This window comes from Rhineura floridana, chromosome 1 (genome assembly GCF_030035675.1).
Source record: "Rhineura floridana isolate rRhiFlo1 chromosome 1, rRhiFlo1.hap2, whole genome shotgun sequence".
Classification (NCBI taxonomy): Eukaryota; Metazoa; Chordata; class Lepidosauria; order Squamata; family Rhineuridae; genus Rhineura; species Rhineura floridana.
The window spans coordinates 213,904,424-213,931,798 of NC_084480.1; the positions used below are offsets into that span (position 1 = coordinate 213,904,424).

General features: G+C 40.6%; 1 protein-coding gene across 2 annotated transcripts; it reads right to left on the reverse strand.

The window, feature by feature from the left end:
• Positions 1-5,537: 5,537 nt before the first annotated feature.
• Positions 5,538-26,067, reverse strand: RBM24 (RNA binding motif protein 24). Of its 2 annotated transcripts, none has more exons than XM_061592428.1 (4): positions 25,465-26,067; positions 24,535-24,658; positions 19,361-19,415; positions 5,538-8,047 (listed from the first exon to the last, which is right to left on the reverse strand). In XM_061592428.1, the coding sequence occupies exons 1-4, from the start codon at positions 25,630-25,632 to the stop codon at positions 7,705-7,707; spliced, it is 690 nt and encodes a 229-aa protein (XP_061448412.1). In that variant the 5' UTR covers positions 25,633-26,067; the 3' UTR covers positions 5,538-7,704. The 2 variants fall into 2 exon arrangements, with proteins under 2 accessions (XP_061448412.1, XP_061448418.1); XM_061592434.1 differs by lacking the exon at positions 25,465-26,067 and adding an exon at positions 24,796-24,943.
• Positions 26,068-27,375: the final 1,308 nt, after the last annotated feature.

Here is a 27,375-nt window from a genome sequence, read left to right on the forward strand (position 1 = left end):
TACCGCCCCATAGCCGAAGCTCTCTGGGCGGTTTACAGCAATTAAAAACAATAAAAACAAATATACAAATTTTAAAACACAAAAAAACAATTTAAAAACACAATTAAAACAATTAAAACAGTTTAAATGTACCTTCTTGAAGACTTGTTGGTAAGCAGTATGTTTGATCTAGACTCTTAAGTGAAAACTGAACTGATTTTTCATATAGCCTTTTATTTTCTTAACATGTAGCTTCCAGCTTAAGAATGGGAACCATGTTTATTTATTTATATTTATACAAAGATTTTACACTGCTATTTTGTTAAAAACATCAGAGCAGTTTACAACATGTTAAAAACATTATTTATTTTTATATAGGCTTTCCTACACTACATTTTTACTCTCAGTACTATGTTGAAATTGATATCAACAAGGGTTTCAGTTCAAAACATTTGGGATTCGGTGAGCTGAATTAGAAATGTCTGTGTGGTTTAAGTGCCACTACTTCAAAGTTCATATTAAAACTTTAAAAGACTGGAGGCAGGGAAATCTCATACACAGCAGTAGCTGTGTGTTAGAGCATAGCTAATGCAGTCCTAGTCCTGGGTGTCATAATCCAGAGGGCACCAAAGAAACCTATTTCAGAGTAGTTTTCCTAAAGAGACATCACTGCAGAGGCACTGAAAACTACCAACACCAACACCATTGCTTGGTCTGTTTCTCACTAACTCAAAACAGGATTTCTCTATACCACTGCAAGTTGCCATATTTTTGTTTTACACAGATGGGTCAAACAACATTTACTTCACAGTCAATTTCTGTTGCTTCTGCTGTTTTGTAGGTCCCTCCCCCAAGGGTTAAGTTGCATCACTGATATCCTAGTCCCCAAACTTTATTCTTTGTTTAAATCTGCCAGAGTAACATAGATTTCCCCCCCACCTCTCTCTTTTTAACATTTTGTGCTTGTTTTGCCTATATTGAGCTAATTGCACAATAATTAATATTGGAGCTGGAAGATAGTTGAGTAGGAAGTAGCATGCATGTTTTGTGCTATATAGTTCCTGGTACAACATATTTTTCCTAAAATGATGTGAAAGTTGAATGTGCTCGGTGTCTAGGATTGCACTTAATTGTCAGCCATAGGCACAAACGTATCCCACTGTGATCCCAAATTAGCCCATACTTATTCATCATAGTTGCTGTGCACTGGCAAAAGAGTTTTTTATGTTGCCTTCCTTTACTCCTACTACTTTCATTACATTCTGTATAATGCTTCTCCTCTAAAGAGCCAGATGTCCTGACACATCAACTTTCTGATCTTGTTTTACGTGGACAGATTAAGATGGTCCACTCTAGAGACTGACAGAATCTACTGGATTCCTGAACACCCTGGGGGAGTTTCCAGCAGATAAAGATAGAGCTGTTGAAACCCTTGTTACGCTGTGAAACAATGAGACATGTTGGGGTCTTAACATAGGGCTGGTTCACATGGAGGCTTAGTGTGAATCTGGTGGTACTTGCAGCCCCTTTTAATTTGCAGCGTTTACATGACATAAGGCAAGGCTAAGGTAAGCACTGCTTTTCCCTTGAAATCCGCATCAAATCAATCCAATTCTAATCCAAAAAGGGAAGGAAAAACCGTTTGTACTTTGTATCTCTAGGGCTTTGCAGACGCTTAGCTCCAATGCTTTTGTGAGTCCACACCCACTCCCTCCTTCTCCCTTTGTTCATGTCATTTCCTGCTGGCTCCCATTCTGCAAGCCTGCTGCAAACGGTGCTTTTTTCTTTCTTTCCCCCTAACTTGTGCAAAAAAGCATAACACTGTTCAAACAAATATTTGTATTTCTGCTGGATTTTGAAAATACAAATAATTGCACTTGAGGATTTTTTCTTTATTTAATTAAACTTACTCTGGAACAAACTGAGCATGCTCAGTTGCCAAGGTAAGCAGAGGAAGTGGTAATTTGACCTTAAGAGGGCGTGGTCATTAGGAAGCTTTGTGATCAACCCTTTCCCTTCAGTGGGGACTGAAAACAGTGGATTGGAAGGTAGGAGTGTGAAGCTTTAAATTCTATCAAAATGGGAAAAGCTTTGTATTTAAAACAGAGTTCAGCTCCTGTGTGAATGAGCCCATAGTTGCCCCTGAGCACCCTCTCCAGCACTGTGGAGCCTGTTTTGCACTTTGGTGCACCAGTAAACTAAGGGTAATGAAACAGGCTGCAGGACAGCTAGAGTGCAAGTGGTGAAAGACATGCTGTGAGGCTGATCAGGGATGAGTAAAACATTATTACTGTGACTACTGTGTGGCGGTGAGGGCAGCAAAGGCAGCCCACTTCTCTGCCACCATTGCATCCTCAAGAAGCTGTCCAGTGGAGCATTTCCATATTGTCAGGGGTCTGTTGACATCAACTCCAGGAAGTTGAGTTTTAAACCCTTCGGAGGCCCTAGCATTTGGTAATCAAACAAGGGATGGTGAATACCTTCATGCTAGCTTGTGAGTTTCCAGAAGCATCTGGTTGGCTGCTTTTGAAAGCAGTATACAAGCAGCCCTGAAAAACTTTTGGGGCTGGGTGGAGAGAGATAGCTAAATAATAAACTAATGAACCTGGTTTGGTCTAGTAATAAGGAAAAACAATGTGTTTAAGCCTCAGTTGACATTATATTTCACCAGACCCACTGAGGATGAGCAAGTCAAGAAACAACCAGGTAATGTGCTGGTCACGTATAATTTCCTTATGTACAACAGGATATGGAAATACGTGTATTTATTTATTTATTTATTTATTTATTTATTTATTTATATTCTTCCCAGAAGGAACCCAGGGCAGCAAACAAAAACACTAAAAGAGCTTTAGTAAAAAGCAATTCCAGCACAAACACAGACTGGGACAAGCACTCTACTTAAAAGGCTTGTTGAAAGAGGAAGGTCTTCAATAGGTGCCGAAAAAATAACAGAGATAGCAACTAATATTTAAGGGGAGGGAATTCCAAACTGTCAGTGCCACAACACTAAAGGTCCACTTCCTATATTGTGTGGAACAGACCTGATAAGATGGTATCTGCAGGAGGCCCGCATCTGCAGACCACAGTGATCAACTGGGTATATAAAGGGTAAGACGATCTTTCAGGTATCCTGGTCCCAAGCTGCATAGGGCTTTGTAAACCAAAACTAGAACCTTGAACTCGGCCCAGGAGCTAATGGGCAGCCCTTGCAATTCTTTCAGCAGCGGGGTAACATTTTGGTGATACCCTACCCAAGTGAGCAGTCATATTGCTGCAGTTTGCACCAGCTGCAGCTTCCAGACCAACCTCAAGGGCATCTCCACATAGAGCACATTACAGTAATCCAGCCTGGAGGTTACCAGTGCATGAACAACAGTGGTCAGGCTATCCAAGTCTGGAAACAGCTGCAGTTGTCTTACCAGTCAAAGCTAGTAAAAGGTGCACCTAGCCCCTGAGGTCACCTGGGCCTCTAGTGACAAAGATGGGTCCAGGAGTGCCCCAGACTATGAACCTGCTATTTCAGAGGGAATATGACCTTATCCAAAGCAGGCAATTGACCAATATCCAAACTCAGGAACTACCAATCCACAGTGCCTCCTTCTTGCTGGGATTCAGACTCTGTTTATTTGCCTTCCTCCAGCCCACCACTGAGTCCAGGGCTTGCATGGCCTCTCCTGATTCAGACATTAGAGATATGGAGCTGGATATCATCAGCATACTGCTGTCATCTCCCCCAAATATCCTGATGACCACTCGCAAGGGCTTCATCTAGTTGTTAAACAGCATGGGGGACCAGATGGTACCCTGCAGCACTGCACAGCACAGCTGCCAGGGAACTGAAAGACAATCACTCAGTATCTGAAAACAAACCTGGAGATAGGATTGGAACCACTGTGAAACAGTGCCTCCAATACCCATCCTACCAAGTCAGCCCAGAAGGATACCATGGTCAATGGTATCAAAAGCTGCTGAGAGATCAAGTAAGAGTAACAGGATCACACTCCCCCTGTCCTCCTGATAAAGGTCATAAATCAGGGCAGCCAAGGTTGATTCAATCCCACAACCAGTCCTGAACCCAGATTGGAATGGATCAAGATAATCTGTTTCATCCAAGAGTACTTGCAATTGCTGAGCCACAGCTCTCTTAATCACCTTCCCTAGAAAGGGAATATTTGTGACTTGGCGGTAGTTGTCACAAACCAATGGGTCCAGGGTGGGCTTTTTCAGGAGTGGTTGTATTGTCGCTTCTTTCAGGGTGGCTGGGACCACTCTCTCTCGCAAGAGCACACTCTGGATCCACTTCATCATACCCCCTCAGCAAGCTTTAATAAGCCAAGAAGGGCAAGGGGTGAGAAGACATCCTGCTAGCCACATCGTCGCAAGCATCTTGTCCACATCATCAGTCCGCATCAACGGAAACTGATCCCAAGAAGTTGGAGCAGATGTTGCACTGGACACCTCACTGGGGAAAACAGTAGATGTAGATGGGGCATCAAGATTGCTTTGGAGGAGAGCAACTTTACCCTTATAGTGCCTTGCAAACAATTCACATTGGTCTAAAACTCCATTTCCTGGAGCTGATGTTAACAAAACCCTGACAATATGAAAAAGCTCCACTGGACAGCTACTTGAGGATGCAATGGAGGTAAAGTAGGCCTTCTTTGCCGCGCTGACCACCACATAATAGGTGAGGTTATGATGTTTTATCCATGTCCGATTAGCCTCACAGCATGTCTTTCACCACTTGCACTCCAGCACTGTGGAGCCTGTTTTGCACTTTGGTGCACCAGTAAACTAAGGGTAATGAAACAGGCTGCAGGACAGCTAGAGTGCTTTCTGAATGACAAGCCTAACCCAAAGATTCACTGGGAAGAACATATCTGCAAAGGAGGCCAGTTATGGCCAGAAAAACTCCACAGCTGTAGATCTTCTGCTAGTGGTTTTTTTCATCAGCAGTAGATCCCAAAATGGGGGCATTCTCAGGACTGAGTGGAAATGGCCTGGGATCCCAAGCCCTTCATTTCCCTCAGAGGTTGAGGCCCATCAACTACGCCAGTCTGAAGCTGGTGCAAGTTCCTCACAAAGAAACCAAATTGAGGGAGGGGGGTGAAAAAGGATTCAAAAACTGCCCCCACCTCCTATTCTGTCTGGTGTGAACTATTAGAGTTTTGGAAGTGGTGCACAATCTACCACTTCACTTCCTGCCATCCCCACCCATATTAGGATTGCTCTGTTAATTATCATGGGTGTCTGCTGATAGACCTGAATATGTCTTAATATTTTGAGTCCTCTATGCTGGTGCTATCATCACATCTGTATTGTGGCAGTAAATTCCACAAGTTAATTATGCACAGTATAAAGCTGTACTCGCTTGAGCCTTAAAACACAGATTGATAGCACTGTATAACACACAGCAAGTCAAACAGTGTTTCAGTTGTCTTGACTTGCATATTCAAAATCACTCAACTTGGTCTCCTTGTAGCAGAGGAACTTTAGAAAACACATTAAGGTATCTTGACAGGGCAATAAACTTTTTTGGCACAACTGTAAATAGGTTGGATTCAACAATATTTTTATTGTTTTTTTTTAATACAGATGTATAGATTAGACGATCTGAAACATTATAAAGCAATATACATAATAAATAACACTGACATGAGAGTCATGTTATCTACCTTATATAACACTGGCTAGTATTCAAAATACTTAAAATAAATCCAGTGATATTGGATAAAGTCCATAAAAATGCTATCCTGTCTTCCCTTGTATGAAATTGTTCAAGTATAAAAAGATTCCAATACAGTGTAAAATATTAAATTCCTTTTTAGGTCAAGAATAAAAATGCAAGTTATTGCAGTTTCACAGAACAATGTAAAGCAGCGTTTCCTAGCAAAGGAATAAAAGTTGTTCTACACAGAGATGAACGTGAAAAATTACCAATTTTTGTAGGAGAAAATACTGACAACTCACCCTCAGGACACTATGTGGGTAATTTTATGGGAGCTTATTTCCACATAGTGCATTTATGAATGGGGCTTCAGACTCAATCTTCCATATATCTAGTAGGGATTAAGTCTCTTTTGTGACACAGGAGTTGTTTCCATGTGGTCCAGTCCCATGTGGCACTAGTACTGTCTGTAAATAGGAACCACATGATTGGAACATTCACATCGTTATCTCCCACACCACTCCTCTGATGTACATGGTTCCCATTTGCAGACATTATTGGTGAGGTGTATGACCAGACTGCAGAAGCAGTTCCTATTACCACAACAATAATGCATTAATGAGGCCTTGCTCCTGAGCAAGTGTGTAGACTATTACAGCTTTACAACCCAATCCTTTACCAAGTCCCAATTCCTTGGGAAAAATTTCCACCAAAATAAACAATAATTTCCCCCAAGAAAATAGGTTTGTGGTTAAGGTGATTGAGGGAAAAGCATGAAACTAGCATTTTTAAGTTCAAAACCTTTTCAAAAGTATTAAAAGTACCCTTATAAAAGGTGTACTTACTGAATTTAAATAAATCCATGTCAGCATCTTTAGTTGATTAGGTTAATATTTTATATACTACAGCTAAACCTACTAAATAACTTATACCATGAGATGAATACATAATTTTACAGTTTCACATCTAAAGTTGTTTTCTTTAGAGCGCAGCATAGTACAACTTTCAAAATAAATATATCTTTAAATAGCATTACAATTAAGGCACAATATAACCCACTTAACATTAACCCTTGAAGAACTGCAATCTCAACAAGCTGTCTCATGAAAGACCTGTTTTTCAAATAAATATTTTAAATAGGTATTAAATTGTATATAAATCATTTCAAAAAATTCCCTTAGCACAGTTCTTAAAGGTTTAAATTCAGCAAATTTCTTCCTGCCTTTATTCGCAAGCCATGAATAGATACAATAAATAAAAAGACAAGGCTGTTGTAGTAAAGAGCTGATCCTATTTCAGAATCAGAATAGCTGACACCAGCAGTCAAAGTTTCCTAAAAGTGAAACAGGATGGGGAGAGGGATTAGAATGTGACAAGCTCATCAAACGAGCATACGTGATGTGTTCTTTCCAGATCGGTCTATGTTATTGATTGTACAGCTGTTGTGCCCATTAATTCCACATCACTTGCTCCATAGTCCCATTCATACAGGGGACAGATGAGAAAATAACTTTGGTGCCTGTCCACCTTTTTTTCTCCCTCCCCCAAGGCCACGTTCCTTAGTTTGTTCGATGCCCATTAGGAGATAGTCAGAAAAACATTTTCTTATTCATTCAAACAAAGTTCTGTAGGCCATAATAAAAAGTAGCAATGACAGTCAGTGCTTTCAACATTTAAATAATAGTCATCTTCAACTTGATACAGGCTACATATTGCTCACCTGGACTTTTTTCCCTGATAATGTAAAATGCATCTTTTTTTTTAATATAAGCTTCTTTTGTTACTTCTGCCATCCTGTCATGATAGAATGATGCTTGGACTGATATTAGAAACTCTTACAATACCCACCCCACAATACCACCCATGATATGGATGCATACTGTACATTTATTTATGGATGCATTTGTTTTTATAATACACCATTGCACTGTAGCTGTCCTTAAAGCTGGATTAGTTAAGGTTAATTGCCTCTTTTACTTCTATTTCTATTGGAAGGCTAGAAGGTAAAAAATATAGGAAGAATAAGAAATAGAACTTCTTCACAAGTCCAACTGCTATTGCATACGATCTGTTTGCAGCTGTTGTGGCTGGTATTGACCAAAAGCAGCAGCAGCTGCTGCAGCTGTCCCAGGTGCTGCTGCAGTGATTGGTTGCTGGACTGCATAGCCATAACCCCCAGCAGTGACATATCCTGCAGCAGCTGGAGATGCTGCATAGGGATACTGGTCATAGGCTGCTGCGGCGGCGGCAGCAGCAGCAGCTGAATACTGAGCATACGCAGCTCCAGTGTAGTCAAGATAAGGTGTGGTGGAGGCAGCAGCTGCTGTAGGCTGGACATGTGGAATAACTACTCCTGGCTGCACAAAAGCCTGTGGATATACATAGTGAGCAGGGATCCTGTTGAAAAATAGAAGACAAAGTTAGATCTCACAAGTAAATCTCACTTCGTTTCAGAACTTAAAAACAAACTCAAATTTAGTTGTTGTTATATGCATAGGGTTGCCACAATAACTAATTTCAACAGACAAACTGGTACTTTTAATAGCCAAAAGGGAAAGATATTACTAAAATAATAAAAATCAGTGTCACAGTGTAAGTGCTGATTTAACAGCCGCTGATTGTAAACACTATAAAAATATATTACCAATATTTTTTAATACTTAGAGGGACCTTGAGATGTGTAGGACATCCATTAAAAGAAGGAATAAATGTGATTTCTAACATTGTGACTGCAGAACACAGAATTTAAAATTCACATAAAAGTGACTAGTTTTCCCTTAACACTAGCGAACATTTATAAAATTCTTAACTCCAAAAACTGCAATTATAGTTTTTGTAACTATGCTACAAGTTTTGTTTCCCAGGACTCCTATATTTGTTTGGGCAATGCTGTCATTTACATAAATATATTGATCTAGGGTAATAAAACATTTTGTATCGTGGCAACCCTACTTGAATTGCTATGCAGACTCAGCACACATTAATTTCTCTGCAACCTCAGTCACCCTTATTAAAAAATAAAAAACACAGGCGACAAAGGAGTTTAAATAGAAGTTCACAAGTGTGGTAAACACAGCAAGAATCACACTTTTCAAACGAAGTATAGTGCAATTCACTCCGTCACAAAAGGCCATTGAGGGGAAGCTACATAGATGCCATTAAAATACACAACAGTGGTCCTTAGGCAGATGTGCATCACACTTCTGAAAAGGTTAAGGCCATGAAAGTCAAACCTGTTGTGACATATCAGGCCACTGATGTCCAGCTTTGTGCCAGCTTGTTTATTTCTATACAAGACATAGCTTTGGAATGGGTAGGGGCAGGATTATATTCAGGAAGATCTAGTGTTTAACAAAAGCAGAAAAATATATTGTGAGGAACATCCTCACTGTTTTTAAACACATTCTTTAATATCTTTCACATTATGAAATGTTATTTTGTTTTGTGTGTGTTCAATAGGACAAGCAGGCTAATTTTGATATCTGTAGCAATGCTGTCACATAAACAACACAGCATTTATACAGTGTCTTGAGTAAGCAGTATGCTTCACATATATTATCTCAGCAATGCTTATAGACAATTCTGCAAGGCAGATCAGCTTATTGCACATGTAGGGCTGAAACTGAGAAGTAACTTTTTGCCTAAGACTCCAAAGTGAGATTATGGCTAAGGTGAGATTTGAAATGTGGATTTCTCAGCTCATAGTCTTTAGCCACTAGGCTGCACCAGCTCTCAGATCTCCTCCACCTGTCATAAAAATATGCACATGGATTCTTTATATCATATAAAACCCCAAATTATTATTTCTACATTTATAGTACCATTTTCAAAGCTTTGACCTGCAACTGAAACTATATGGGGGAAACAAACCCTCCAATCCACATGAAGTGCAGCTCTAATGAGATACAACAGACACGCACACGCACACACACAGAGAGCTCCAGATGCAGAATAAAAGCTTTCAACTTCTCATGCAATGTCAAAAGTTTTCCTTTCCAGCTGTTGCACGTCAGCTCCACCTGGTCACCCTATATAAATATAGTTAAGATTAATTAAAATATGTTTAAATAAAAATTACTTTCATTTTAAGTTGCCAAGCAAGACAATGTTTTCAGTTGAAGAATGCCGTCAACTTTGAAAAGTAATTTTTCAGGATTTTAAAAGCCAAGATTTCTTTGTTTATCAACTAACACTCCCCCTTCAATGCCTGCACCTCAAGCACTGAAATACTAAGAAAAATATTTACATCATCTATCTCCCACTAACTGCAAATTGTTAGTGATATATAGAAAAAGAAGTGAGAACAGAGTAACAAAAGTGAATATTATATATAGTAATTAATGGCCTGTACAGATTTTTAAAAATGGTGATAATGATTCATCACTTTTAATGTTGAGTCCACTCTAGAGATATTTCTGTGCTATTAAAGCCCATCTCAGTAATAATGAAAATCATTGTAACAAAAAAATACAACTACACAAAAAAGATTATTTTATCATTCCTGAAGTTTCCTTCCGCCCAATCTAACAGAGAGCGAGTCTTTAACAATCACATGTAGGTCATTGGAAAGAGAAATGAAACAAAAAACACCCTCCATCTCTCTCTCTGTGTCAAGGAAAGCACAGTCATCATGGATTTTAGGACACTTGTGAAATAACTGAGACACATTAATGAATGTACTCCCACTTAAGCTCTTGTGATTTGTTTCTTTTAAGCCAAGCAACTAACAGGTGGGGAATTATGAAACATTATCCCTTTAGAACCTCTAAGTCTACGATATGCATGAACTCTTTGCAGGCGCCCCACTATTATGCCATTTCGCACCATAGTGATTGACAGGACAAGCTGCAGTGGGTCTATTTTTGATCATCTGTCATGCGACAAGGGCTTCCAGCTGAGTAAAATGACTTTATAAGGCCAAAGTAAACTTCCATCTGTTGGAAAGGCCAGCATGCAGAGATCACCGTGATACTGAAATGCTAACTCCTTTTATGCTCAGCAAGGTCAAAAGGTTAAAGAGCATTTTCCCATTACTGTGTGGAGGCATCTTTATTCAATAGCTTGAGGGTTTTTCCTCTGAACTTATGTTTATTGGTAGTTAACAGTGGAATTGTATACTGTTTTAAATTTCTTTACTTTATCTCTTTCTTTTATTTCTTTACTTTATCTCTTTATTTTACTTTGGTATATTATAAATGAGCATTAAAATCCCAAATTATACCCTAAGGTTGCAATATCAAACATGTTTATGTGGGAATAAGCATCACTGAATACAGTAAGACTGGCTTTTGAGGAAACATGCATATGATTCACCACAGACCTTGGAACTTATTTCAACAGTTTACTTTTAAGCAAGTGTGCTTTGTGTTCCAAATGAGAAGCTTGATCCTATCCATATTTACTCAGAAGTAACTCCTGCTGAACACATTGGTTAGTTTATATTAATCTAAGCAATTTTTGTGGTGGGTATTATCACAAAATTATTAAGTTGTCCCCAATATATTGTATATATATGATACAAGTCTGTATAGCATACAAGACAATGAAAACAGAAAAATAATCTACACCAGCATAAATATGTTTGAAACAGAAAAAGTTAGTACTGTATCTAATAGTTTAGCTTATAATATATATTAAATATATTATAGTCTTAGTTTAGTTTACAATATATACATATATATTAAACAAACAATTATTTAACTTTCACTTTCATTTTCTTCACTGCAAGGATATGGTGTAATTTGAATTGTATTTTTCATTTTTACATCTACAGTTTTATTCAACAACTCACAGCTGCCCAACATTAATCAGATCTTTTAGCATAGTAGGGAGGAAAGCCTGGCTGGGAGTCCAGAGTCTGTGACTTCAGATCCCCGCTCATGTCTCCTGGGTGTAAAGGGCCAGCTAAAGATCACCCCCACAGCAAGTGGCTCAGGGGTTACGTGCCCTGCCACCTGTGCAGCCATGGGCAAGCTGCATAGTCCCAAGCAGCCCACTTGCCTCCCAGCTGGCAGTTGTAGACAAGGAAGGGGCTGGCTTGTGCAGCTGTGGCAAGCTGAGCAGGCCCTATCCAGCTGGGGAGGACTAGCCTCAGAGGGAGGCAATGGTAAATGGGCTGCCTTCAAGTCGATTCTGACTTATGGGCGACCCTATGAATAGGATTTTCATGGTAAGCTGTATTCAGAGGGAGTTTACCATTGCCTCCCTCTGAGGCTAAGAGGCAGTGACTGGCCCAAGGTCACCCAGTGAGCTTCATGTCTGTGTGGGGATTTGAACCCTGGTCTCCCAGGTCGTAGTCCAACACCTTAACCACTACACCACACTGGCAATGGTAAACCCCCTCTAAATACCGCTTACCATGAAAACCCTATTCATAGGGTCACCATAAGTTGGGATCGACTTGAAGGCAGTCCATTTCCATTTTAATCACAATACTACATTTGATCATCATTGATCATTCCTGCCCCTGCTGGTCACTATAATAATTGCTTAAAACTGGTAGAGGCGGCTTCATGGAAACTCATTTGCTAACCTTTTTTAGTTAAGTTGTATTAGGCCCAATTTTGTTCTCACTGATCACAATGGGTGTATTTCCAGTGGAAGCAAAATAAGGCCTTAGTCAAATATAAATAAATAAAAGTAAAGAAATTAACAAGAGTTTCCTGGAAAGTCACAGATAGTCATTTGTAAAAGCACAAAACATTTCATCACTGATACTAAGCCTTGAATACAAAAATTCTACCGATAACAAAGACACTATTATATACAATAACCAAGTATCTCTTTATAGGCTGCAATCCTACACACATTTACCTGGGAGTATGTCACAGTGGACTCAGTGGGACATACTTCTGAGTAGACCTCCCAGGATTGCACTTTATGTCAGGTTAAAAATTGGGTAAACAAATAACATGTTCCCAGTAGCGGTAAATAATGTAGTATCACCAATTTCATAGCACTCTAAGTTCTGTATTGAACCATCATCTCCAATCACACTGTGTTTGGGGAGAGAGGGTTGGAAAGACTTAAAATACCCATCTCAGTATTTGTGCACACACACCAAAATATTATCTGGTGTTATGGTACCCTTTCACAGACATTCCAGGAAATAAGAATAAAAAATATTTAAAAAATAAATTGGTCACCCCTGTGCATTTTATCCTCAATTTACAAGGGAGGTGGAATGAGCAAGGATTCAGAAAGTTAGAAAAAGCAAGCAGCAGCATTCAAACTTCTAGATCTTAACTTAAAAATTCATTGGCTAGGACAGGTGGGGTTTGCTCACCACTGTCACTGTACCTTTTATTCTACATCCCAGTAATGATTATCAACCTGCTAGGTATTTAGCAATATTAAATATTCCAAGATACAGGAGAGCATTTTCAATGACCAGGCTCAATGCTTTGCCATCAGCAGTTAAAGAAGAATGATTTACGAGGCTGCTTTGGCACTTGAAAAGTTTGTCCTTGCAAAAATGGCTCAGTCAAAGTGTTAGCCCACGTTCTTCTATTCACACCGTAATTTTTATAGTGATAAAACATCTTCCCAATATTTTCTCTGCACTTAGGGAACTCAGATGAATTCTATGTTTAAATTTAATGGCAGACTCCAACCCTAAGATTACATAAAGTACTGTATAGCCAAATTCCTCACTGTAGCCACAAAAACTAAGTAACTTAGGGAAGATCAATTCAGAATCAAAATTGTGTGTATTTGTAACTGTTTCAAATTATTATACTCTGATTATTATATATAAGACCACCTTGCTATAGTCTTCTACAATTTGTGTGCATGTATAGTGATTTTCTCTGCTATGGTTCTCTTGATAACCCTATACTGTCTGTATTTGATGTTTATGGTCTACAAACCAAATAAACTGAAGCTGAAGTGACAGGGAGTTACACAAAGTGCACACAATGAGATTTGCAGTGGATACACTGAGTTGTAAAACTTTCCTTTTCTCTTATCCCTTCTCCAGACCTTTTGGGGTAAAATTGCACCCCTGATGCACTTTTAATTGTAGAACTTACACAGGGGACTTAAAACATCCTTTGTAGGATTACAGCTGCACTGGTAACAATGTCCCCAAATTTCAGCCACTTAACATTTATAGGAGGGCCCTGTAGCCCCATGTTGGATTCCCAGCTCCCATGAGCCCCAGCTAGCATGGCCTAAAAGGAGTTTTAGTCAACATTTGGAGGGCCACAGGTTACACTTTTAATTGACCATTTTCTTTAAATTAGGCATCCCCAATTTACTGTTGTATTTTTGCCTGGACTAAAAAAAATCCCAATAAAACCAACTGCATTTTCCACTTGGGGTGCTTTTTTTGTCCTAGCCAATGTAATGTGTTAGGATTTTAAAAAAACCTGGCAAAAAGTGACAAGTTCAAATACCCAGACAGAGCTTTCTTTTTGAAAACCAAAAAGATCATGGAACAACCCCTCCCCCCAAATAAATCTATTGATTTTTGTCACTAAGGTGCTTATTCTGTCCGAGCCTATGTTAGTATATTGGGATTAAAAAAATGTTCCATGGCTTTTTAAAACAAAATCTGGTCCAGGGAAGCTGACTTAGGCACTCTTTTTCTGACACAATACACACGGTCTTGCTCTGGGACATTTTACAACCTTGAGACACATTGCAATTTAGGTTGGGGTCCCACAAAACTACTTGGGTTCCATTTCCTAGGGGTCTGAGTTATGTTAAAAACTATACATTTAAAAAATACCCTAGAAGAGGTTACATGGGGTGGGGCATGCAATGTAAATGTCAGCAGCTAATTAGGTCAGCGATAAAAATGGATTGCATGAAAAAGTGGTTTTCTAGTACCAAAAATTACATGAGCTCAACTAACACTCTAGTTATACTAAGATTTCCAAGGGGTGGATTAACCAAATGTCTTTGAACTAAACATATGGGGAGAAGAAACAATGTAAGGCCAGTTCAGAAGGCACTGACTTCTGGCTTTCTGGTGAAGCAATGTTATGGAAGCATAAGCAAGTTCTCTCACTAAAGGTAACATAAACAATCCATTTATTTATTGAGCCCAGCTACAGGTACTGACAACAAAGTACAGCAGACACTCACTTTTCTATTTGTACCACTCTAGAAATGACAGGATATTTGGAAAAAAGATTTTAATCACAAATTAGTAGTGATGACCACTATTATCTTTGTACAGAATGCTAAGAAATTACCTGTTAACATAATGATAGGCAAAAAATGCTGTTCAAAACCAAAGATAATCTAGAGTTGATTTTTCCCTCAAAGGCGAAATACCAAAGGGAAAAAATTACTATACTTCTTGCATCATGAAAATAATAAAGCATTTAGAAATGACCTAAGATGGCCAGCTGATTTCCCCTTTCTTCATTACATCTACTATCTCTTCTATTGGCACTGTTTTCATACAAAAATCTATATAATAGTTATAAGGAAATTACTTTTGACAAAGAATTTAGTCTTGTTAAAAATAATTCTCCAGATTTACACATCACAAAAAAGGTGGTAAAACAAACACCAAGCCTTAAAAAAAAAAGAATTAATATTTACAGAGTGCCAATCCAGGCAAGATATGGAGATGGATGAAAGAACCAAGTGGGTCTAGCATGGTAGTGCTGCCCCAGTTCTGATACACCCTCCTTTTGGGGGGCATGGATGGCCACAAGTTTGGTAGAAGTTCACTGTTCAATGGAAATTTTCCTCCATCTCCCCCCCCCAGCTTTTGAGGGCTATGGCTGGAATGTTTCTGAGTACTGAGTCTGGTTTTTTTTCTGTTTTGTGATTTATTATTGGTACTGGTGTTGCTGTGTTTTGTGATTTGTAATGATTTGTAATGTGGCATAGTGGTTAGAGTGTTGGACTACGACCTGGGAAACTAGGGTTCAAACCCATACACAGCCATGAAGCTCCCTGGGTGACCTTGGGCCAGTCACTGCCTCTCAGCCTCAGAGGAAAGCAATGGTAAACCACCTCTGAATACCGCTTACCATGAAAACCCTATTCATAGGGTCGCCTAAAGTCGGAATCGACTTGAAGGCAGTCCATTCATTTCAATGATTTTTTTAAAATGTAAACTGCTTTGTGGTCATTAGTGACAAAAAGCAGTATATAAGTAATAATAATAATAGATATCAGGAGTTGCCAATATGCCTGCAGGCACACATATGCCCACAGAGCCCTTCCCTGGTGCCCACAGAGTCCCTTTCCCCCACAGAAGTTAGCCTTGAAAGAAGCATTCTGTTACAGCCAATAGAATAGGTCGCAATTTGTGCCTGGTTGTGGTGTATACCTGGTGCCCACAACAGTTTCTCTGGTTCACAAATGGCAACCTTTTGGGGCCCATGTGCACAACCCCCGATTTAAAAACAGTGGTGCATATTCTATCCATTTTACAGTGTAATTCAGCCATATACACAACCTGTCAAAAAAGACCACTCCGTTACAATATAGCCCTGCAAATAACTTAAAACTTTTTGTTACTTACAGCGCAATGCATATTCACAGAATTCAATGGGACACAATCTCAAGTAAGCATGATTAGGATTACAACTTTCCACAAAGCCTTCAAGCAGCCAGGCTATGAATTGAGGTATTCGGATACATTCTTATGCAAGTCCACCCAGATACATGTTCCAATTATGCGCATTTAAGATTGTATACCAGTCACCTTTAATGCACCTGTAGTAAAGGTCTGTGATGGACAGTCTAACTTCAATCTGGAAATTCCTTTTGAACTTGGGAGGTTTAATATACATGCAGTCTTTCCCTCAATACACGCACCCTCAAGGCATTCACTTCTATGGAGAAAGATGCTCTATAAGCACAAAATACTGTGCACATGGAGTTGTCCTACCCACTTAAGAAACTGATATAACACACTGTAGGGCCCTCAAGAATTCTAACGGTGATACCATAACATTATGAGCTCTGCCACTGCACTAATGTAGAAGTTGGTAAAAGAAGAAGAAGAAGATTTGGTTAAACTACTCTTAGAAAAGTTGACAAAATATCCAAATTGTCTTTCACAAATCTTGTTTGTGGATTCAGCTTTAATTAGGCTGCAATCCTATACCCCAGGGGTGGGGAACCTCCAGCCCACAAGCCTAGCTATGTCCAGCATGGCATCAGGTGTGGGACACCTAGGGATGTGGCTACAAAGGAACAATCAGGAGCTTGCTTTAAGTTCCTGATTGTTCCTTTGCAAGTGGGTCTTGCTGACAGTTGTTCTGTGGTTACAGTGAGCCCCACTAGCATAATCTGCACTAAGGAGTTCCCCACTGGGATTCAAACTGCATCTGCAAATGGACTTCAAAGGGACTTGCTGTAACCACTGATCAGTGCTGGCAGCAAGACCCTTTGAACTTGGACAGGTGGACAGTCTCTCCTACCTGTCAAAGTTAACCCAAGAGAGAAATTTAAAGTTCTTATCTGCTGCCTGGATCTAATTCCCCACTCCTGCTACACACACTTACCAGAGGGTAAGTCCCATTAAACTCAGTAGGATGTAATTTTGAGTAGGCATGTATAGGATTTGCATTCTTAGTCTCTTTAACTAACTGGTGTTTCCTGCCCCTCCCATCTCGATGACTAGGTAAAGCCCAAGTAGACCTTTCATTAATTGCAGAATTGCAATTAACATTTCCAGTTTTTAAGATTTAAATAGTAGCTTGGAGGGTCACGATAAAAACACGTAGGAAGGGGGAGGTACCCTTTCTTCAATTATATGGTCCTGATTAAAATCTCACCCCTGAAGCTACTATTTGTCCTGGAAGAAGAGCTTCCATTGTGAGAAGAAAGGGTTAAAACTGCTCCCTACACATTATGGTCATGATTCCCCACCATCACCAAAACTACTGTTTAAGTCTTTAAAACTAGACACCTAAACTGCCATCCCTCAGTATCACCTCTAGTTTGGCCCTGTGTGCCTCCTCTTCTATCCTTAAAGAGAAAAAATCTTATAGCACCCTAAATATTAATAGCATTTATTACTAAAACTATTCCTCTTATGTAAATTATATTATACATATTTGGTTATTTTCAGTAAGAACACAGGAGGAAATTATTTAAGAATTTACTTTTTACAAAACACTTCTACGATTTTTAAAGCTATTAATACACTGGGGAAAATGAAAGAAAAAGCCATTTCAAAAATGAATGGCAAGGTTTTATTTGATTTCTCCAACAGAATGACATGTTATAGTTTTGGAAACAAAAAGGAAAACTTAATGGTAGGCTGAAACATTGCTTTCAGACAGAGATTCATGCTTCCCCTGAGAGGTTGTTTGTTTGTTTAGACCAAAAGCAGCAGGCTGCAAATTTAAGGCAGAGAAACAGATATTTTCTCACCCTCTTGTTACAGTTGCTTTTTCCTTAATAGAGAAAGGATATGGGTTTGTATATCTTTGCTCCCATGAATGGGGAAATAGCTGGGGGGGGGGAGGAATTTGAGCAGAAACACAGCCAGAGGGGGAAAGGGTTAAGCAGCCCTTCCCCGTGCTGCTCTGCTCCATAAACTTGCAGGCTCTTTGTTTAATAAAATGTAGGAGAATGTTAATTCAACTACATGTAATGTCTACTTTAGCCTTTAGTTAGCTTCTTAATAGTGTAGTTGCTGATGTCTCATTAGAATATATACAGTATTCATAATTACTTTTTTAAAAAGCATGCATATTTTACTAATATTTTTCCAAAGTCTTACTCAACAAGAATTAGAGGAGATAGTGTACAAGAAACTCAAGCAAGCAAACATCATCTCCTACTTTTATGCTTAACTGCAGAATAAATATGCAGAATAGCTTGAGGAATAGCATTTGTTTCCATAAATCTGACAACGACTAAGATTTTTCTCTAATGGGAAAGTGCAAGTGGACGCACATTGTTTATACAGAGAGCTCCATACCCTTCCCAAGGAACAAAATAAAAACTGTAACATGCAAGCAATGTTGATTTTTCTTTTTTTTAAAAGAAATAAAAAAAGAAGTCACACAAATTTAGCACTCACTACAAAATATGGTTAAAAAGAAAATAAAACAAAGTCACAGGCTACAGCTTGAAAGCATGAAAAAAAAGTCCCTTTGCTCCCCATGGCAAAGTCAACAATTCTCCACAAAACCAAAATGAAAAGACCACCAAAAACTTTCACTACAGCTCTTTCAATTAAATAAAAGCACACAGTTTAGCTATCAACACCACTTCATTAAGGTAATAAATAAAAAAAGCACACGGATATCTATTGACTATATAGAAAAAACATACATGCATCGTTAATCACCATTTTAGCTTGTTTGTGTGTTTGAGTCTACTGGTTACAGAGTTTAATTCCAAACAGAACTATTCCACCTCTTATCATCATATCCTTCTCATCAGTTATCTTAACTGTAAACGATCCCTGTCAGATTAGAAAGAGATAAATAACATTGAGTCAAGCTGAAAAAAAATATTGAATGGGGCACAGTGGGTTGTTTATTAAAGGCACACCTTCTTGTTTTACCACATGGTCTTACGAGCATAGAACTGCTTGAGTGCAAGGACGGCATGCATCTTACACCACTTGACTCAGTAATAGTACTTATTTAGAGAATTATCAATGAACTGATGGCATTTTAAATCTGGAAATTTGAAAAATATAATTTTATTGCCAACAGTCACATTAGATGAACACAGTAAATTTTTCCCACCCCAAATACTAGTTTAAAGCAGACTTACCCAAAAGGCCTCTGTATTAATGCTGGGTGGAGCTGCTGAACACCAAAGGCAAAACCTAGCAATAAAACACATCACATTCTCCAAATGAGCATTCTGTCCACTACATTTTTGCTTCACTTAAAAAATCTAATCATTCTCATCTAATCATGTAAGAATCATTCTTACAGCACAATCTTATGTGTGTTTACTCAGAAGTAAGCCTCACTATGTTCAGTAAGGTTTACTCTCAGGCAAGCGTGAACAGCGTGATTGCAGTTTAAATCACTTAAATAAATAGTATTGATTTTAGGTCTACAAATCAGAAAAAAGTGATATAATGCCACATGGTTTGAATATTTTGATAAGATCAGTTGTATACAGCACAATAGTCTTTCCTCTCATAAATATAATGTGGAATAAATGAACTATTACTTTTCACAAACCTATACCTTGGGGCAGACATAACATTTACAATCTCCTAACCCTGGATGCCACAGGCTTATGTGCACCCTGCCTCTCTCCTGTATGAATTTCCCTCTACCTTTCATAGTTTGACTTTACCATGGTATAGGGTGATAACTACACTGGCACTAAGTTCATTATTAAAGCTAATCAGGTTTCTACCCATAAGCGGAGTTCAAGATTTGCAAAAGCCTGATTATAAGATAATATAGTCAGCATTCAGCTGGCTAATTAGTGCTGATGCAGAGATAACACCACATCACTGTTAACCCAAGACAGGGAGTTCAGGCAGAAGAGGATGGAAGGAAGACACTTGCAGTCCTGTGCCACAGTCCTCATTTCCTAACCATGGATAGGAGATTAGGAACATTTTCACTGCACTATGCTGATTTGATCCTGACTGGCTTATACAAACCATGGTTTAAACTAACTACATCCCCACCCCACCCCTCTCCCAAATCTGGACATAACAATAAACTCTGGTTAGCTTAAAACAGGAAATAGAGGCTTTCCATTTCCTCCTCCGGGCCATGCCTGATGAGAAGTAGGGAGTGCAGAAGATGAGCCTCATTTCTGCTCATTTACATCGCACTAACTGATGGCTTAGCGTTATATTGAAATGGGCCAATTTGATTACTCAGGTAATTAGACAAGAAGTTTAAAAGGTAAACGTGTCCCTGCACTTGTAGTGCGAGTCGTTTCTGACTCTTAGGGTAACGTCTTGTGATGTTTACTAGGCAGACCGTATATATGGGGTGGGTTTGCCAGTTCCTTCCCCTGTCTTTCTTTACCCCCCAGCATATGCCGGGTACTCATTTTACTGACCATGGATGGATGGAAGGCTGAGTGGACCTTGACCCCTTTTACCGGAGATTCGATTTCCTCCTTCCCTTGGAATCGAACTCCGGCCGTGAGCAGAGCTTCGGCTGCGTTACCGCCGCTTACCACTCTGCGCCATGGAGGGAGTAGTTTAGCTGTTTGTATTTTCCATCTTCTTTGCTTGTAAGTTAACTTCTGATTCCACAGCACAATGGCCTCTGGAGATGAAGCAATAGCTGCAACCATAACCAGTAAATTTCTACACCGTGCCAATTCATAATCAGCACAAACTATGGTTTGCAAACCCACTTCAAAATCAAGTTTTCCAATTCTGGTTTACCAGATGATTGCATTACTTGGCATTTCTGAACTGAGCCACTGTATAGAAAGTTTTGCTCACACGTACAATGCCATACATTCCCTTAAGAATTATAGGACGTGTCCTAGTTATGGACTAGGGTTGCCAGGTTCTTGGCCTGAGACTGATCCTGTATCTTTAGAAGAGAAAGTCAGGTAAGTGCAGGTGTTCTTGCAACTCTGTAATGGGAAAAACTACAAGGTGAAATTCTCCCTTCTCCCTGCACAACTTTTAAAGATACAGAAGACCTTTTGGTTGCCAAGCCCAGCCTCCCAGAGGTCTTCTATATCTTTCAAAGTTGTGCAGGGGAAAGGGAGAATTCCACCTTGTGGTTTTTCCCATTGCAGAGTTGCAAGAACACCTGCACTTGGCTGACTTTCTCTGCTTCTAAAGATACAGGATCAGTCTCAGGCCACGGACCTGGCAACCCTATTATGGACTCAAATGTGTAAGCAAGATAATATGCAAGAAAAAATTTAGTATCTAAAGTAAGTAAGATGTTGCCATAATATTATATTCATGTTGGCCATCTTGTTAATAGATGAGTCCAAAATGGTTTATATACCATTCCACAATAAAGGATCCACTAGTGGTAACAGAATAGTTAAAATGTCTGAAGCTATGGGATAAACAACACTTAAAGCTTTCAGTGGAAAAGGTCGTTAGTAATGAGTTGGTGGTTTAGAGGGAGCATGACTGTTTGCTGAACCTCAGTACTGCACAGTCATTTGATTTTAGCAACCCTGGTAGTTACATCAATTGTTCGCACTTCCTGAAGAGCCCTATATAAAAATCTCCTGCATTTATTTCTAAAATCAGAAGCATTAGACCAGGATCCCATAAACCTTAATCCCAGGTATGGACATGTGCGTGGGCTAACTGTAAAAAGCATTATGTACACACTCAAAGGCTGAGCTCTGGTAGTGAGGATAGGTTCCAAGGGTAAACTGTGGTTCAGACTAAGCTCTCACTATCCCAACCTTTATTTAGAAAACAAATGAACTGAAATAGCATATTAGCCCATGAATACAGTAATACTTCAGTTAAGGAATCCTCCAGGAACTTAAGCTCCTTTTAAGGCTTTTTAAAAGGTGAAACTGACCAACTTTGCTTTGCTATGGATAAACTTTCAAGCCTGTGCCTTTGCTTTAAGGTGAACCTGACCAGGCTGTCTTTACTTTGCAATGGATAAACTTTCAATCCTGGGCCTATGTGTTTGCTTTGTATTAAAGAGATCTCTTGCTTTCTCCCAGGGCTGGGGAGAGAAGGATTCAATATGATTCAGAGGAGGAGGAGGGGGAATAGGTGGATGCCAGCTAGGCACCCTTTAAAGCCCCTGTTGAAGCTGCCCCCGCCATCTATGGGCGGGTGTAGGAACCTATTCCTATTCTTGTCATGTTATTCCTACCTGTGGTACCAAAGTTTCTGTTAAAGAAGTAATGTCCAGGAATATATCTACTTTGTTAAGTGAGATATTACTATACTAATACTGTCCTAGGCTATGGTCTGAAGTAGGGTTGCCAGGTTCAAGGCCTGAGACTGATCCTGTATCTTTAGCAGAAGAGAAAGTCAGCCAAGTGCAGGTGTTCTTGCAACCCTGTAATGGGAAAAACCACAAAGTGGAATTACCCCTCCCCCCTGCCCAATTTTTAAAGATACAAAAGACCTCTTGGTTGCCAGGCCCAGCCTCCAAGAGGTCTTTTGTATCTTTAAAAGTTGTGCAGGGGGAAGGGAGAATTCCACCTTGTGGTTTTTCCCATTACAAGGTTGCAGGAACACCTGCACTTGGCTGACTTTCTCTTCTCCTAAAGATACAGGATCAGTCTCGGGCCCTGAACCTGGCAACCCTAGTCTGAAGGCACGTAAGGCCAGCTCCCTGCTGAATTTAAGCAGGGTCAGGTCTCGTCAGTGCCTGGATGAGAGACCGCCTGAGAACCATATGTAAGCCACCTTGGGTTTCATGAAGAAGAAAGGTGGGGTATAAATGTAATAAATAAAATAAATATGAATAAATACTGGGCTTAGCAAGAGCATGCAGCCCATAACATACTCTGCTTTTCTTATCAACCTGAGAAAATTTGTTTCTATAAATGCAAAGTGGGACTTTGGCCTCAAAATGAAATTGGAAGCCATTCCACACTGTCACTTATCCTGGACAAAAAACCTGGCAGCCATCAGAGAGTGGCTAAGGTAACTGCTGGTGCTGTCAACCTGTTGCAGCATGTAATGTGTGTGTCTTTGCACTGATATGTCCAATATTATAGGAGCACTTTCTGCAGGTAAACCTCTAGAACCAGGCATTAATAGTCGTATTAGGGAGCAGACTGAATCTCCAATAAACAATGGAGCCACTGTTGTTTTAATTTACTAAAAGTTTCCAAAGGAGGACATTAATTGAATTGAAGTATCACTCAGAACAGATATACAGAAAAATGTCTAGTAAATACCCAGTCCTATATATCCAAGAAAAGAAAAGAACTGGTAAAAAAGACAAATAATTGGGTGTTAGAACAAATTACACCAGAACTACCATTAAAAGCTAAAATGATGAAACTGAGGTTATCATACTTTGGACACATAATGAGAATACATGAGTCACTAAAAAAGACAATAATGCTGGGAAAAACAGAAGGGAGTAGACAAAGAGAAAGACCAAACAAGAGATGGATTGGTTCCATAAAGGAAGCCACAGACCTGAACTTACAAAATCTGAACAGGGTGGTTTAAATCAAATGCTATCAGAGGTTGCTGATTCATAGGGTCGCCATAAGTCATAATCGACTTGGAGGCACATAACAACAAATGTATCTACTACTTACATACATTAAGACTATAATCCTATGCATATTTATTTGTGAACAAAATCCATTGATAGCAGTGGACCTCAACTACAAGTAAACTTACATAGGGTTACAGTGTACGTTTTTAATATGAGGGAAATGAGCCTTTTTGTACACAGCTGATGTGCACAAGGAGTTGCAGATTAAGAAAAAGGGATGTTTAAAATTCTTTAAAAAGTAAAGCTCCCTCACAGCCCTTTCTTCCATATGTTGCTTTCAGAGAGAGAGAGAGAAATGTGTATATGTACATTGTGTGTACACTCTTAGGAAAGAGTAGCCCCTTCTGGAAGCAGTGGGTCACTTCCACAATTCCACCATATAACCTTCCTGCAAGTGTCTTGTATCCTCCTCACCCCACTGATAGGAGGTCCTTCCTCACAGTTTGTGGCTTATGCTCAAAGGACAGTCACTCTACCAACTTAGTCATATACACCTGTGTTAGTACATATATCTTCTTCATCATCATCATAGCAAGTTTTGTAGGCTGTACTTGCACAACATTTGGCACAAGCTATCTTTAAGATGTATTAGCTGGCATAAGAGGTAGCATTTAGTGAGAAGGTATGGTTGTAAGAACTGTGCTATTTTCCAGAAGTTGGGCCCCAATCCTCCAACCATTCACCAAAACAGCTTCACTGCAATGGATATTGTTACAAGGTTTCATTCTCTGCTCCACTGACAAGAAGCCAGTTAGGGAAGACAGGAACTGTTCTTACCTGGCTGCATTATTCTTGGTTTTGCTCCTAGGTACGCTAGGTTCACATTAGCCTTTCTGCCATCAATGATTGGGTTAGGATCTTTGCAGGCCCTTTCAGCAGCAGCTCGGTCAGCCATGGTTACCTTGACAACAAACAATGCAAGATATGATAACTATTATATTTGCCACAATTTTAAAATCCAATGTTGCGAGTCCACATACAGGAAGACATTGCAATGTCAAACTGAACACCATTTCCACAAGTTCTCTCAAATCTCACCCAAATGAAAACATTACTATTACAATGCAGCAACTTTAGTCTCTGCTTCTTTGTCCCATTACTCATACAACAACAACAAAATCAGGCTGTGTTTGAAGCATTTGCCATTTTCTAAACCATGGCATTGGAGTTTTGCAGGCACTGAACACCCACTGACACAGTAGTGTGTGGTGCAGCAGATAAAAATACTAATGTGTCATATCAGCCTGTAACCAGCTGGCCCCATCCCATGCCAAAATTTCACTAGCAACTTTTCATATGCAAGTATGATGCAAATCTCCTATGAAGGGCACAGCACAGCTTCCCAGCCCCCACTGCATACACTCTAAAGAAAAGAAAAGAACTGGTAAAAAAAACGCGTTTACACTGAGAAGGAAGACACCACATAGTTGCATTTATCATCATACTAGGTGGTTGGCTGCTTTTCCAGACCGTTGCTCACAAGTTTTACTCAAGTTCCAGGAAGTTTACTGCTCACCTGGCCAAAGCCTTGATGTTGATCTTTTTTAAAAATAAAAAAAGATTAAAATGACAGGACGACATGAGATCCACAATATCACCTCTCCCTTCCCCTATTGCCACTGGGCTAGGGAACAGCATGAACAGACCCACTCTCTCTAGTTTAGACGCTGGCGCACACGCACATACATTCCTGTCCTTTGGACTTACAAATCCGTATCCCCGGGATTTGCCCGTCTGCCTGTCGGTGATAACCACCGCTTCCTCGATCTCCCCGAACACCTCGAAGTACTTGCGCAGGCTGGAGTCGGTGGTGTGGTAGGGCAGACCCCCGACGAAGATCTTGGTATACGTGGTGTCTTTCTGGGTCGTGTGCATCTTCCAAAAAGATGCCTCTCCTCCCTCCTACGAGCCCCGCGCGAGAAACGAAGAAGACTCAACTCAAAAGAGTTCGCGGCGGGTCGTTCCCGGCCAGTCAACTTCCCCCACCGTCGGAGTTCCTTTTACAGCCACACAGCTGCGAGTCCTCTTCTTATCTTTTTTTTTAAACCCTCTCTCTTAAACCAGCTCTTTCCTTGCCCTTCAGGCAGACAGGAAGTCTTGAGGTAGATGGTATTGACGAAGGGGGGGGGGTGACAACTGCAGGAAAAACACCGGGCCCAGCCACTGGCAACTCAAGTGCCTCCAGCCGTCTGCGGCTTTCCTCTAAAAAGCAACCAGCGCGACCTCCCCGGCTCCTGCTGCTCCGCCCTCCCTCCAGCAGAGGGGGCGGGAAGCCGGGAGGGGCCGGCCTGGCTATTGGCCGCTTCCTCAGTCCGGCGCTGCCACCGAGCCGTTAGAAAGGAACAGCTGCTGCAGGCGCTCTCTGCGCGCGTGCGCGCGCTTCTATACGAGCGAGGCTAGTGACAAGCGAGCGCGTGGGGGAGTGCTGGGCGGGCAGGGGACCGGGCCTCGCGGGCTGGCACCCCTTCCAAGTACGCGCTGGAGGGGCCTTCTCGGGGGCGGTGTGATTCACGTCTCCTTTTCCTTTTGTCAGTCGCCGGGGAGAGAAAGAGCGGGCGCCCGACGAGGACGGAAAGCGCCTCTCAGGTGTGAGCGTGAAACCTCTCGGCTCGTCCTATTCACTTTCACACTACACAGTAGCAAAAATAAGAAGCTTGCCCGCTTGACTTTTCTGCCCCTGCGCTACTCGCGGGTTTCGGCTCTTCTCTGTCAGGCAAATTGTGAGGTGCCGAGGGCGCCCCAGGTCTTTCGGAGGGTGCATCTTCCTCGCCCCTCAGAGAGTCAAGTGCATGCCTCCCTAGAGTGCTCTGCCAAGAGAAAGAGGGCGCGAGCAAGTGAGCAGAGGTGGCTGAGACCAAACACTCCTCTTTGGTCAGTATGCTTTATTATGGGGGTGGGGGAGTGCTGCCGCCAAGTAGTATAGTAGCAAATGCAGAAGTGCAGGGTCCCTTCATGTTAGTCACACCTATGCCCCCTCTCCCTTTTTTGCTGCAGGGCTGAGAATGAGATCCTTGTGAATGCCTTCTCCCCCAACAACAGATGTCCCTCGGACCAATAAGCACGAAAGAGGAGAGTGTTAGCTACTGAGAAGAGTGTCCTCAGTGGCTGACTCGCCTCCTTTCATTCTGATTGGTTCCAATTAGCAGGAAAGGGCAAGGAAGCATATTAGAAGACTTTTCTCAGTGGCTAACACGCTCATGTTGATTGGCTCACAGGATGCTGGAGACATAGGGACCCTGCTGGCACCCTGCTCCCAGAAATGTAAGGGGTCTGACTACACCCCTGCTGCTGCCTCTCCTTGTTCCCCTCTCCCTCCCTCTTGTGAGTGGCGCAGCAGAGAAAGTTGGGGTACTCTGGTGAATTCTGATGTGCAGGCCCTCTTCATGACACAACCTCCAGAGCCACTACTGCCTCACTATGCCATAGCCACACCCCTTCAAAGATTGCAACAAAAAATGAACTTTTAACCAATACACACATGATAGCTTTGACACCATGGCTGCTTTTTTTCAGTCTTCTCTCCCGACCTGCTCCCCCTTGCTTAACATCCTTCCTTGCTGTTTTGTGATATTTTGGTTGGTCATACTAAAGTAACTTTGGACTTTTTCAAAATAAAAG